Source organism: Oculina patagonica, chromosome 9 (assembly GCF_052425735.1).
Source record: "Oculina patagonica isolate OP01 chromosome 9, crgOcupat, whole genome shotgun sequence".
NCBI classification, from domain to species: Eukaryota; Metazoa; Cnidaria; class Anthozoa; order Scleractinia; family Oculinidae; genus Oculina; species Oculina patagonica.
The window spans coordinates 6958583-6974046 of NC_135766.1; the positions used below are offsets into that span (position 1 = coordinate 6958583).

A 15464-nucleotide genomic window follows, 5' to 3' on the forward strand; every position below is an offset into this window, starting at 1 on the left:
GCAAGTGTGTACTTTGGCTGCCCGCTTTGCGAAGTTTGTTGGGAAATTGGAAACTTTGTTGTGAAGTTGCCAATTACGTTGCGAGTTTGCGAATCAAATTGCGAACTTCGATAAGTTCCCAACTTCGGCCCGACTGAACTTTCGAAGTTTTGGTAGTTGAGGAGAAACAAGACATGTTGCTCGAAAGTCATGGCGATTTCTGAACTCGAAGATTTTAGAGCTTGTCAAGGAAAGTTGAAGTAGCTTGAAGTGCAAGACAACGTTTCGCATCAGCGATAACGCAAGTGATTTCCCGAGAAATAAATTTTATGCAGGTAGAAATTTGGTCAAGTTTTAACTTTTTTGTATGAAAACACATTTTTAACGATTTCTGTGAGGCATAATCTTCACTGTCTTCAATATTTCAAGTCTTCTGCGTTTGTAAACCGGATGAAACTGGATGGTTTATTGATTTTAATCGAAGCCGACCCGACGCGACAGACTAATTTGTTCGAGACAACATGTTTACGGCTTGCTGAACATAAAAGTTTTTTATTTTTATTACATTTGTTTCCAACAGTTTAGAGAAGCAAAGCCCTTTTTGATAACATAATTATAGAAGGTTTTATTAATTTCGGGCCGAAGTTGGGAACTTTGTATCGAAGCTCACAAAATACGTTTCAAATCCATGATAATTCACAACTCACCAATTTAAAATCTTCGAGCTGAAATCTTTCAAGGTCTTTCAACGAAAACGAACTGCGACACACTGCGACACATAATTTCGTCAGATTACTTCGCCTTTATAAACTGCAATTTGATTGGTTCTGATAGTACCTGAAATCTGATTGGTGTGACAAACACACATACTTCACTGATTACAGGTCCATCGCGCTGACTAAAGAGCTATTTTGAAAAAATAACTCAAAAAATCGAAACAAACACGTCCACTTGAAAATTATTTTCGACGATTCGCGGAGACGATGTGCTCGAATACCTAACCTGAGATCATGCACTCCCTCGCTTCTTTTTCCCTCTCTCATCTTTGCAAGGGAAAAAAAACGCCTGATCGCAGGTTATCGAATGCCTCGACATTTATGCCCATTTTTGACCGGATGTGACGTCAAATTACCGGCGATGATTGTGATACGAAAAATCCGCGAGTCTTTGGCCCCCGGCCTGGTGACAAAATAAAGTAAAATTATGTTGTGTGACAGCTTAGAACTTAGTCTGCTCGCTTTTTACTTGTTTGCTTCGGCGAAAATAACACACACGTACCAACAAGTTAAGGTAAACTTTTTTAACATTGAACTTTATTTAGTTATTCCTCTCTTCTATCTTTCGGAACATAGTAAGCTTTGATGTAGGCGAATCGACTTCAGTGTAGGCGAAACAACTCAGGTGAGGTCGTGTAAGCGAATAGACTTCACTGTAAGCGGAGATGGCCCTGGGGACGAGGACGCTTTCAGGAACAGAAACATGGCGGAGAAGAGGGAGAAGGGGGTCGTCAGGGATGAAATTACTAAACTTCGATTAAGATTACTCGAACAAGTTAGTTGAACTTTGTCGCATTGTATAAAGTATAAGATATGTAGGTTGCATGAAAGTGATCAATATTTCTTGCTGTCAATCAACAGAAAATTAGAAGTCAGTCAAGAGGGAACAATACCGGACTTGAGGTTTATGACTCCAGTTTAGCCAGTTCTTCCAGCGGTAAGATAAGTTACTTTTCATGAAATTTGAAGAACCAGTGAATTTTACTTAGATTTAAGTTTAACTCGGCAGGTCTCGGGAACATTTTGTTATCATATGGACATACTCTGTACACTATTTTATATTTTATTCAAGTTCAAAGAAGAAATACTCTGTACCATATGTTTGAGTAGCCCGTTGCCCAGGGTGCAGCGTTAGCAATTGATAAAATCTATAATCGACAATTATCATATTTTATAGTTAGAATCTTGGCAATTGATGAAAATCCATTAAAGGAGTTGTTTGGATAATTGAAGGCGTGAGCGCAAGAAACGCACTTTGAGCACAGGCAGACCACCCTATGTGTTCGTAGTTAATTATTGTTGTTGACACGAGACGAACAAAAGAAATTTTGAAATCTATAAGGGCTACTGTAATAAAGCTCTTGAAATTACATATCTAAACTACATTTCGCTCTAAATATCTCAATAAAGTTGAATGAAATGTTTATCGACTCAATTGTTGCATTTTTTCGCCTGCGCGGGGCGAATTTGAACTTCATCCCTCCAACAATTTCCGAGAAAATCCACGCTGAAATCATGCATACGGATTTCTGACTATGATCGGTGCTCAACTCAGCGACCAGAGAAATCCCGAACATGCCGGCCGTTTCAAATTCACCAATCAGGTTATGAGCCGTGGCGGGCTGCCGCGAAATGCCAAGCGCTGATTGGTGAATTTGAAACGGCCGGCATGTTCGGGATTTCTCTGGTCGCTGAGTTGAGCACCGATCATAATCAATAAGCCGTATGCATGATTTCAGCGCGGATTTTCTCGGAAATTGTTGGAGGGATGAAGTTCAAATTCGGCAAAGAGATAGAGCAACAACTCACCGATCGATAGCCGTCGTCAGATAGGTGAGATTTTCAGAAGTTTTGCGTTAATTCTGGTTTGAAGTGGAGGAGGTCGCTGCTGTCGGCCGCCGACTTGCAAGCCTTGTCTCCTCTTTCTCTATTACCGGCCTCAACTTTAACTTTATTGAGATATTTAGAGCGAAATGTACCGGTAGTTTAGATATGTAATTTCAAGAGCTTTATTTCAGTAGCCCTTATCAATTTCAAAATTTCTTTTGTTCGTCTCATGTCAACAACAATAATTAACTACGAACACATAGGGTGGTCTGCCTGTGCTTTGAGTTTTGGCCAAATTGAAAATTGTCACAAACCCGGGGGGGGGGGGGGCACTCCCATACATGAGCTATATAGGTATGTGCCGCTGTGAAGGGTATGGTTTTCAAGCAGTTTAGTCTGGGATAGGGTATAGAAATCAGAGAGTTTTGGTCTAGAAAAGGGTAGCATTTGCCGGGAAACCGATCGACGGTATGACGAATATAGTCCAGAAACTCGGAAGAGAAAGAGGCTTTCCTAAACGTAAACAGGAGCCCATCAACTGGAGCCTCCATACGTACTGTACCCTTGAGTCAACCCTTTCCCGTATATTTTTATTTTTAGAAACACATTTCCCACGAAAACATTGCTCCTGTGGTCAGACCACATGCAGCGCAGCTAGGGCGACGATGTAAAAAAAAAATGGCGGCCAATGTCGTACGCACATTCCCTGTCCGTTTTCCTTGATAATGTTCGCTTCTTTCCTGATTTTACAGCCGAGAGAGCCTGGTTTACTCATGAATGAATAACGGTTAAAAGTTAATTAATAAAGCACTTTTTGTCTTTGAAAATGAAGTCAGTTTAGTCATGGCGTTGATCGGAAATATGTAATTGCTTCAATTGGTTGTTTGAATCTTACCGATTTCTGGTTTGCACAGACTTATTACATGCAGTGTTAGACGTAAACAGTACTGCGAGATTTGAGCTGGATTTGTAAGATCTATTCCCGAACGAAAGCAGAAATAAATTAATATGGGCCGAGCTGTGGCGAACGCGTGTTCTTTGATACGGCGACGAACACTATGACTTCGATGCAAATTTTGACTATCTGTATGCTACAAGATCCAGCCAATATACAATCATCATGCTTCGAATAAAACCTCAGGAAAATGATATGTGTTTGTTTCTTCTAAAGTTCAGCAACTGGAATTATGGCAGAGATCGTTGAGTCGCTGTTGCAGAGGTGAGATATTGCGCATCTTACAATTTTAAAATTATACGCGTACAGGCCAACGGCCTGAATTTTACATCTTTCTTCGGTTAGAGACCGTGTGATCCGCTTATTTCAATCCCTGTACATTTCTTTCGCTTTGTATGTTTCCAAAGATAACTCTATGCCTGTACTATCTGGAGAATTCTAAAGCCGAACGGGTTGTTTAGATTTTTATTTTAATGTTTTGTCTAGTGCCTTCGCCACGAAGGACCAAACCTGTCAACCCTAAGCGTTCACAAGCTAGCGCTTGTCTGAAATGTCACTCTTGAGTTTTGAATGCCTTGTAGAATTTGATTTGCAATGTGTTGTTTATGAATTTATACCATTGATACGTTCGTTTGGTGTGTACAACCCAGTAAAATTTATTGTTCACAACAACGATTAGAATCGATCAAGCTTTTATCAAGCCGCCTTCTTATCGGAAGAATTACACGGCAAATAATATTGACCGATCTGTTGCGCCTATCCATCCTATTTGCAAAATATATTCGTAATTTTGCAGTTGTGAGATCGGTCTCGGCGCCTTTCGATTTGAATAATTGCTCTTACTTTTTTGACAGACCTGTACAAAATTCCTCAGTTTTTTTAGTCATAGCATTACTTGATGTCTTCCTTCGATGAAATACTGAATTTAGAAAACGACAAGGAACAACATTCTGCAGTCTTCCCTTCTCGTTTCGCCATTGTTTTAGATATCACAACTTGCGTAGCCTTAGCGGAATGCGACAAATGATTGACAGAGGTGCGAAATCTCCCGCGAGAGACCCCGGGAGATGAGTTCTAAAAATAAATTAATACGGGAAAGGGTTGACTCCAAGGGTTAGTATGGGAGATGAAGGCTCCAGTTGATGGGCTCCTGACGTAAATAAAATCATCGCGGCATCGTTGTTCACAGATGGTTTTCCATTAAAACACTGATAATGATACAGTTCTAACAAAATGCAAGTCTGGGATAGGGTAGGGATTTTCAGTGTCTAGTCTAGTATAGGGTTGCAAGAATCAGCTGAACATGGTCTGGTATAGGGTAAGGGCTTCAAATTCCCAGCGGCACACCCCCACCCAAAAATATACCGGGTGCCCCCCCCGGGGTCACAAACAACTCCAAATTTCGCACGCAAGTTCGTTTACGTGTGCTTAACATTGATCTGTATTCAAATTCGCTGGGTCTTGCTTCGTTTTTCAGAAATGATGTATGCAAAAAAAAAGGCATTTTGCAAGCTTACGTTCTCCCAGTCTGAGTTTTCCAACGCATCACGTGTACATCTTTCCCTGTAGGGTTTTCTAAGCGTCTACGGAAGGCGAGAAACCATTTAACAAGCATGTCTTCGACTCGCTGCGCATGTTTTTTTTTGTTGATTTTAAATAGAGTAGGACTGGATACTGCATTGTGACGTAAGGTCACATGTTAGAGGCGGAAGAGTTTGAAAATTATGAGCGAAATGGCGCATTTGAAAGTAAAACAAAGAAGTTTATAGTTTTAGCTCAAGTGTGGCTGCCAGGTGGTTGAAGGACATCATTAAGTCTGAATACCCGTAAGTTACAGCATCGCCCAAAGAACTGAGTGATGTTTCTGCCTTTGTTTTGTACAACAGCGCTGTTTAGCGCTTTGGAAAAAACGTTGCAAACAAGGTAGTTTTGAGCCTGGCCACATAGAAGGCCTAAAACAAGAGGTTTCTTGCCGGGAACTTCGTCAACGCGAGTTTTACAGGGTCCGCTAGGGTTCTGCCGCGACAAAGTTGCCAATAAGTGACCTGGTTTTAGACTTTAAAAAATTCTTTATAGGTTTGGCAGGGGACCTCCCCTCTCAAAATTTTTTTCTGTGCCTCATTAAATATTCATCAATCAATCTATCGATTCGTGCGAACGAAAACCTCAGAAGTTTATCTTGTTTTCGCGGGATTTTGTAGATGTGTGAGAGTCTTTATTTCACTTTCACCTCGGCAAATTACAGCTAACGGTAACAGAGTAAAATAGTCTTGCCCAAAACAACAAAAACTAGCTAACCGCAAGCAGACTGCAGAAAAAGCTAGCTGCAAGCAAACTGGCGTGAAAGCTTACTGCATTAAAAGCGCGATCTAAAGGTTGAGGTTGACTCTGATCCTAAACTTAAAACGGCTTAACCCTAATCTCTTGGGGTTAGTGTTAAGCTTTTTTTTTTGCGTTAGGGCTACGAAGGGCCGAATCGCACTAGCGGACAAATTTTGTAACAATTGATTGATTTCATCATTAACGTGTCACTTGTCACAGAAAACAAGTGCGAGTGCGTTTTTTGAGACCTAGAACTTGTCCAACATTTCAGGAAAACAAAGAAGCAGTTGTCTTATGATTGGTCCGCGTTGCACGCGCGATAGATGTTGTCAAACAATTGCAAAAACAAGTGCGAACGACTTGTTGGACAAGGGCAAATTTTGTCAAAACGGACAAATCATCAAAGGGGCCGAAGTCCTGCCTCAAGGCAGGACTTTTCATGACAAGTCGCATTCCCATGCCCCTTGTAATGCTAGATAACAATACGTTGTTGATTGGCTATTGTGTTTGGCCCAAATTGCACCGAAAAACAACACGCACTCAATAGTTGTTGGGATAGTATGCACCGTGATGTGGCTCTCACTATCGTAATCCAGCCGCAAAATCTTTTCGCGAGAGGCAAAGCGTATTTATAAGTGAAGTGTTTCGGCCAAATGTTAGAATGAGAAAAGAAAAAGTTATCTTGAGACGACTCATTATTCTACTGCATGAGAACGCGTACTTTAAATGCCAATTGTTTTAGATTTTTTTACCGCGTTGTACTGCATATTTGATGTTTGCCCAAGACGGCCGTGCTGAGAAATAAACAGGGATGGCAGAAGCACTTGCAGAGCTATTTTACTAATAATTACACCTTTTGTTTTCTTCAAAATGTCTCTGACTTGTCGCGACAATTTTTTTTTGTAAAAAATGTTATGACATTTAAAACTTGTCCGCTAGTGCGATTCGGCCCTAACCCTAAAAATTTAGCTGACTTCATCGTCTTGAGAAACAAAAGGTTTCCTTTGTTTATAGTTTGTAAAAGAAAAGTCAAAAGACGCCACGCCAGCAATAACCTTGTCTTTTTGCATGTGTTATTTTTCGAAAACGAAGGAAAGACCAGCAAAATTAAATACAGGGCAGTGTTGAGCACACGTAAACAAACTTGCGTGCAAAATTTGGAGTTGTTTGTGACAATTTTCAATTTGGCCAAAACTCAAAGTGCATTTCTTGCGCTCACGCCTTCATTTATCAAATTCTTTCTTCAATTAACATCAATTTTATCAACAAAGTACATTTTATTTAAAACAAGAAGTTTGAGTAGCTTATTAAATTTCCCGGGGTATTCAATCGATGGAAATCGAAGATCCGAAAACCAATTGATGTCAATTGATAAAATTAGTTAATTGGTATCGTTTGTTATCAGTCAAGCGATGATCAATCGATAACCGCACAAAAACTGTTCATCGATTGCTATCGATTGGCACAGCAACCTTGAACAGATGTCACACATGCAACTTGTCCGATCAGCCACCATCTTTAGGAGGCCATAGGGATGAAGTTGGCCTAACAAATCGGCCCAGTCTTCTCAATGCAAAAAATATACCCTTTTACACTTGAACTTGAATTACCACTTGCCAGTCATTGTCTTTCCGTGTCATCATAGTTGGTACTAATGGTGTCATTATGTCGACGCAAAGGCAGCCCAAGCTCACGACGAGCGTACTTCTTCTTAGCAGTGTAAACCCGAAATAACTTAACTCGCTTAAAACGCTTTGGATCCACCTAAGAGCTGAGATAGCAACAGACATAACAACAAGACATTGAGATAAGTTGATTTTATTGTCAAAATATCATTATGTTAAGCTTTATAATAAAGATAGGAGTTTGCGGGTGCTCTGATTGGCTAAAAACCTATGTTTTATCAGCTTTCCTCGAGTGCTTCGTGCCTCGTGCCTTGTTGGCTATAAACAATCGTATCCAACAAGGCAAATGGAGTAATTGTTTTATTAGTATAAATCAACTGGACATTTCATTTTGATGTTAACGAAGTGATAGTATGAGGAGGCAGGAAAAATTGTGGCGCGGTGTTGACTTCTTGAGTTGCATGAGTGAAACACGCAAGGAAAGTGAGCAAGAGAGTTTTCTTTCGAAGATTTTCCTTGACAATCTTCTCTTAATTTGTCTATTCATGCTAGAAAATTGTGACAACAATTAACATAAGGTTTACAGGAAGATCCAAAGCAATAGCTTTTCTGGAAATTTTAAACCTTGTGCAAATCGAACAAAGCAAGGGGACGGCTGTCATTGAGACTACTATGTTATGTTTAAGTTTATTGAAGTTCAAAAAGACAAGATCAAGATTAAAAGGAAACTAACTTACCTGAAATGCTGAGCCTATTTTATGTCGAATACTGAATGAAATTGTGTCAGTTTTCTGGTCTTCCCGTAAACTATTTTCTGCTTTTCATATTCGTTCAGTCGCTTTACTTTTTTAATTCTATATCATAAAGCAAAGAAAGATGCGGTTCTCCTTGTGTTCTCAAATGCCCATCGTGTTTTATGACAGTTTAAACATGTCTTAGGCTTCTTTATGATTTGTTAATAAAATAAATTCGAAAGTGTTTTCTCCCATACAATCCTTTATAAATATGAACCTTTGTAACACAACACCTCCATATGCTACCAGGCAAGAATCATGTTTCGCATATTTCAAAAGAGTATTATGTTAATTATTTCAGTTCCTCTCATCGTGAGCTTGGGCTGCTTGTGTTTGACACAAAAAGTTGAGAAAGAGGTTCTACTGAATATAAGGTGTATCGCCAAAGGCTACGTGTATCATCTTTGCTGTTTTGAGTAACTTTTTCTTGCATTTGTGAAAATTACTCACGAAATTCGGCTCCTGACTTTTCGCGAAATTAAGTACGCGCAAAAAGGTAAAAAAGGTAAACATTGGTGAGGTCTTTACTGCTCGCAAGAAAAGGGGAGAACGCAGAAACATGTACCAGATCAGATGTTATGTTACAGTACCAGATGTTATAGATATTTTGGATTTTAAATTTTAGATTGTTAATTATTTACGAAATAGTTTTTTAATTTTTTAGGTTGTTAATTATTTACTTAATAGATATTTTAAATTTTTAAATTTTAAATTGCTCATTATTTACGCAATAGAAATTTTTAAATTTTAGATTGTAATTTTAGTTAGGGGACCTAAATAGGGATAACCTCGTGGTCCTCCTTTTCAGATACAATTTGTGTGTGTTTCGGATACAATTTGTGTGTTTTAAGTTGTTAACCATTGTGGACAGCTCGGCCACCTGTAGTCATAGTTTGTTGATCCTCTGAAGTCTGTAGTGTTGGCCCATGTCCACACATAATCATTTTTCACTTTGGATAGCGTTTTGAAGCGTTTCCGTTTTTGGTTACCCTTTTCATGGGATAGGGAGGCTTGGGGTGGGCACATAAAGCATTTTGGAATTTTCAAAGGAAATGGGGATGGGGGGGGGGATATATCATTGAAGACACTTGTGGCAGGATATGGATATTTTTTGGAATCACCCAATGGAAATGAGCTTAAACAAACAAATAGCAAAAACTGCAGGAGAACATTAATTGTAGCAATTTACAGCTCTTGGGTGTAAATTTAAAGCAGAGCATTTTTGGCGGATTTTTCTGTTAATTCTTTCTTTTAGATATTTTTTATTAATTTTAAAGTTAGTTTTCTAAATAATAGTTTTCTTTCTGATTATAACACAGGCTTCCCAAGCTCACAAGTCGTCTTTTTAATATGTTTTTGAGAGCCCTTCGGGCGGGCGACTTTACATACGTGGTGTATGCGACAGCCTGTGTGTATAGAGAAATGTATGGGAAAATCACAGATTCTCTAAAATTGGGTAAATAACTATCTATTTTTAAAAAAAGTTTACCTACCTCAAATGTGTCGCTTACTTGTGTCTGATGTAATGTATATGAAATGATTCATATATGAACTGCGGATGTATATGAGAGTGATAAATCGTCGCAGTGAATTTCCAATTTAAGCAATAGACCTTTTTAGCTTGATACGTCATACATTGATCACGTGGTCTGAAATGGGTAAACAAACACGCTTTTCCTGGAAGTGAAGTATTGTGCGTGGATTTCGATATGGAGTGTTTATACTCCCGTGTGTATAACTGCTTTACTATCTCTACTAACAAAGAGATATCTTTCCATAGTTTTCCCAGCGATAAAAAACTCGTCAAGGTAAGAGAAATTTAATCGCTAAAATGCGATCCCAACTACGCTTTACCTACAATTTACTGCAACATTATTGACGAACTTGAAACATTCATTTACTCAAGCTTGTTACATTGTTGCTTTAATGTATGGATTTCAAGAATTAGAAGAGATCCTAAGAACGATTTCAAGGTATAAGCTTATACCAAAGTTTGTTTGGAGCATTTCCAACAAGAGAATTTTGTGTGCTTTGACACAAGTTCAAGAGGACTGAAACCAATTTGGTTGCCCATCAGTTTGCAGCTGGACAAAAATAGCTCCTGAGCGGTCGCTTCCAGAGAGGAAAAAACAGATAGAAGAGCTAAATGCTGTCCTTGACGTAAAGCTAACTGAAACGGCTTCAGAGGGTGAAGGCTAATTCAATCTAACTGCTTTTCGAGAGCTTAACTCAAGAAAATCTGCGAGCACAGATTTTCAAAAGTGTTTTCTTTGTACCTGTATTATAATATTATAATCATAGATTGCACTAAAATAAAAATCCAGTGCCCATTTTACTTGTATACTTCAATCACAAAGTTACTCAAATTATAAATCCATCACTGAATACTTTGAAATCTCTTGTGGGAGTTGTTTTAAAGGGATGTATTATGTTTGTTTCACAGCTGAACACAGATTTACAGGGATTCACAAACAATTTTCTAGGACTTTTCCAGGACTCAGATTGATCTGTCCAGGACTCTAAAATTCACATTAACCCTTTCACTCCCAAGATCTCAATATTATTTCTCCTTACTGTCTTCCATACATTTCTTATGATGCAAATTCTAAAAATTCAGTTGTTACTTGAGTTTAACAGATTTCCAAAACATTCCAGGACCCGTACAAACCCTGAGTTTAAATATCTGATAAACAAATTCTCACAAGGAGTGGATTTCTTGAGGTATTTTCAGGAAATAAAGAAGTATCCAAGCTTAATGCTGGTAACAGTATCATGGCAGATTAAGGCTTTGATATTGAAGAAGAGTGAAGAAAGTAGAAATTCAACTGAACGTCCCTCCCTTCCTGAAAAAAAAAACCCTAGTTTAATGCAAAGGAGGTGGGGAATCTGCCTGACTGTTATGTACAACCTTGTAACTACTCAGCTTGATTAGTGGATTTCTATTCTGGGTAGTTTTATGCCTATTTTAGTTAATTTATTTTCTGCTATAATTATTTCTGTTTATTTTGGCAAAATAAAATGGTTGTTATTGTTGTTGTAATGTCATGTTAATTTTGGCAGTAGGGTCTTTTCCTCAGGCATCATCAAGTGACTGGAAGTAATTTAAGTGTGTCAGCCATGTCAGATGAAGCTTTTCTTAATACAGATTTCATGGCTGGCTCTGGGTTAATGCTATCCCCTCTTCGTTTATGCCATTTGTGAGGAACACTAGTGCAGGTTTTATTTACTGGAATGTACTTTATCCTTAAAAAAACACCAGTGGTTCAGCAAATACAAAAGGCCCAAAACATGATTGAAGTGCCCTCCACTCCTACGACAAGAGAGTATACAAATTAAAAAAAATTCAACGTTGAAGCCCTGAATTTTTCTTTTTTTTTCTTTCAGGCTTCATTATTCCAATTGCTTAAATTGGAAATTCACTGCGACGATCATTTATCACTCTCACTTACTTGTGTCTTGTGCCGAATTTAAAGCCATTCCGACGCCATTTAGCGAAGTTATTCGAAGTCGTTGTCTCCTCTTCGAAAAAAGGGAAAGGCAGACCACTCCATCGATCGCTGACCAGAGCTCACTCCACAAATCGCTCTCTCAAAAGGAAAAGTCCCGAATCGCAATAAAACCAACAGTTCCATAAAGCCCAATAAAATTCACTCCACATACGTGTACTTAGGCGGTCGAAAGACTCGTAAAGAACGAGAAATTTTGCTTTAAATTTGCCTCTATGGCTTTCCGTGATTTTCCCATACATTTCTCTATATATACACAAGCTGTCGCATACACCATGTATGTAGAGTTGGCCGCCAGAAGGGCTCTCAAAAACACATTAAAAAAGATGACTTTTGAGCTTGGGAAGCCTGTGATTATTATAAGTATTTTTAATCTTAGTTGGGACTGGTCTGAACTTCCTGGTAAACAGCAAACCAATTATTAACAACTACTATGTGCTGCTGTGAAGGGTATGGTTTTCAAGCAGTTTAGTCTGGAATAGGTTATGAAAATTAGAGAGTTTTGATCTAGTTTAGGGTGTCACTTGCTGGAAAACTGGTCGGTTATGTGACCAATTAAGTCCAAAATATGGGTGAAAACTTAAAAGAGAAAAATACCATAATAAATAAGTCCTGCGAACTTACCTTGGAACCACGTTAATACTGACACCAACAGACCAAATTGTCTGTATTAAGCGGGGTCTCAGAAAAAAGTCATGGATACATGTTTTATCGACACAAAGACGAAGGCAAACGTTTTTACGGCAACAAGTTTCCTGTGTAACTGAAACTCTGGTCAACCGTACCCATTCTTAAACTCTTCAGACTCTAGATCATTTCAAAAAGTTGGTAACTTTACTTTGCACGGAAGCGTTTAGCTTGAAACACAACTAGGCAGACTGAAGATTCGACAAAACCTTTGCATGTCACGCTATTAAACTTCTTTTTGTAATAAAATTGTTTTAGCTTGTTGAATTCTGTCATTATTTGATCAAGGTGAAGTAAGCAATAATCGCAACAATGAAAATTGACAGTGCACAGAAAAATGTGTCTGCAAAGCGGGGTTGACAACAGGGGCGGATCCAGGGGGGTTGGATTGGGTGGCTAGCTACACCCCTTGATCCACCAGAAAAATGAAACTAAACTTTTAAAATAGAAAATAAGGACAATGTTCATCCACCTTTCATAGTCAGGCGGCAGTTCAAAGTTAAGGACGGCCATTTTTCCAAAATAGGAGATTTTCGACAGCCTGTTTTACGAACCTCTGGCTATAATGTAACAAAAGATGTGTGTATATAATTTAAAAAAAAATAGATTCCTTTCAGCTTTCAAGAGTTGTTTTAGTCTTGCTGGAATGATTTTCTTCTCCGTTTACATCTTTTTTAAGCAAGTTTTCTTACCGTTTTTTCGCATCAATGTGATTTCACAAGCACGTGAGTGAGCAAAACAATGCAAATCTGTTCTTTCCTGTAAGTTCGTGGCCTGTCAAATTTTAAATTTCAATCACTGTTCATCTCTCTGTAAGAATTAGACTTTTTCTTCGAAATATAACTCAAGATATATAAGTTGAGATAAGAATATCAATTTTTGTCAAATTATCAAGGAAAAACAGTGGTTTAATAACTTAATTGATAGCAATATAGCGCTGCTCAGAATCGCGGAAATCATGTCTAAGAGGCTTCAACTTTTCAAAGTTTTCTGAGGGGGGCATGCCCCCATACCCCCCTAGGAGGATAAAGCCTATGGCTCCATGAAATATGAGCCTCAGACCCAAAATAATTTGCACTCCCACTTTCAAAAACCTGGCTAAAAGCCTGAAACCCCCCCCCCCCCCTTAAAAAAACTGGGGCTTGAACAATATAGTAAACAAAAATATTGGAAAACAGCCACCCCCCTTTGAAAAATCCTGGATCCGCCCCTGGACAATGTATGACAGTTTGTTACTCGGGACACAGAAAAGTGTCCATTGTCTGTATTAACAGGTGTCTGTATTAAGCGGGATAATTTTAGAGAAAATGTATGAGGTTTTCGTCGGGACCAACGAAACTGCTTGTAACACCGTGGTGTCGGTATTAAGTGGGTGTCCGTAAAGCGGGGTTCGACTGTAACAATAAGGTATTTTATTGCTTCTTCTGACAATTTTAATATTTTAAATCTTCATGTAGGTTTCCAACAGTTCTTGCAGGCAGAAACTGTGAAGAGTAATCATCTTCTTCAAAGAGTGAAAGTATGTGTCAGAGTGTTGCTATTCTTTCAGTTAATGGGCTACATGGATATATTCAGCCAACAAGAATCTGGGAAACCCAAATAGCAAATAGCCAATAGTTGCAAATGGTGAATAGAACAAATACATGTAGTGCAAAGTGACGAATAGTCATAAATTAAGATAAAAATGTTTTTGGGCTTCATGAAATTCACCAGTACCACATCAAAACAAATAAGTTATTTGCTTGCAAGTCATTAAAGAGAGCTGCTTGCTTGTAAACTTGTCTTTTCACTCTGAAATAGAATGAAAGTCAAAATGTACCAGTAACTACATGAGTCATTTTTATTGATATTAATATTTTAAGCCTATCGATATCTCGTCATGCAATACCAGCACAAACTTTATTTACTCACATTTTTATCATTCGTATCATTGCTACGTATGAATCACTATCTGTTGCATGTTCTTACTGAGCAAAACAAAATTTAATACAAATGTGAGACAAATGTTCTGTAATTAGTTTATATATTGATCTGAAAGACACATTCAAGTGTTATAAAAAGAACAACACCTTTTTGGAAGCTATAGTCTCCATCAAAGCCATTGGTTGGGTTTGTCACGCAACATTCCCCCAGCTACATGTAGCTTACATTAATTTATCCAAATTAGTCAAGAATTTCAGTGAATTTATTACCTGTAGGCTTTTTTTTTTCTGGCCTCTGGCTGGGGCTGTCAGTTCAGGGATCACAGAAAAAACCCCTACCTAACCTTGCTACTTTTTTAGTTGCCAGAGTTTCTTTTGCGGTAATCTCATTGTGAGAAAGATACTTCATAGTTTTCACCATTAGCAGTTTAACCAAGAGGGTCTCCATCGTATGGGTGTGGGATCTGCAGCTTTACTGGTTTAAGCCCTTAACAGCACAAGGGCCCCATAATACACCCTTCTAAAGTGATCTTTGGCAGTTTGGTGAAGTAAAATTGCCTTAAGAAGCCTATCAAAATATTCTGAATGCCATTACGTGCAAACAAAAATGATAAAAGCAGTAGACATTGCCTAAAGCCCTTACATGTACATCACTACTTTTTAAAGACATGTTCAGAAACTGAGTACAACTTAATACTAGCAAGAGAGGATGCACAGGTAGAAGCTAGGGCAAGGTTTAAAACATGAAATGGCAAAATGATATTAAGATAAGAGCCAAATTAAGTTAAATGATATTGCTGTTCCACTGAAATCCACATCTGTAGCCTGATTTATTCTGTGTACAAGGTAAGGACATGGCAATTTCGCAGCTCAGTAAATATCCACCACTAGCTATTTCCACTTCGGTGAATGGTTGTTAACTGTTCAAATATTTGCAGTTCTAAAGTAAGGCAAGCAAAGTCGCCGTTTATATGTGATCAAAAAGGAGTTTAAAAGAACAAAACAGTGATGAATTTCACTGATGCATGTGAGGCAGCGGCACGTAAATGCCGCTGTCTCACCTTTTTGACA

At 38.4% G+C, this 15464-nt stretch overlaps 1 protein-coding gene across 1 annotated transcript in view; it reads left to right on the forward strand.

The window, feature by feature from the left end:
- Positions 1–1232: 1232 nt before the first annotated feature.
- The window catches only part of LOC144666767 (uncharacterized), a 67887-nt gene continuing 53655 nt past the window's right edge, over positions 1233–15464 (forward strand). The window contains exons 1-3 of the mRNA XM_078528156.1: positions 1233–1530; positions 1617–1692; positions 13929–13990. Of these exons, the coding sequence (XP_078384282.1) occupies positions 1459–1530; positions 1617–1692; positions 13929–13990 (210 nt within the window). The 5' untranslated portion in view covers positions 1233–1458. The remainder of the gene's footprint in view (positions 1531–1616; positions 1693–13928; positions 13991–15464) is intronic.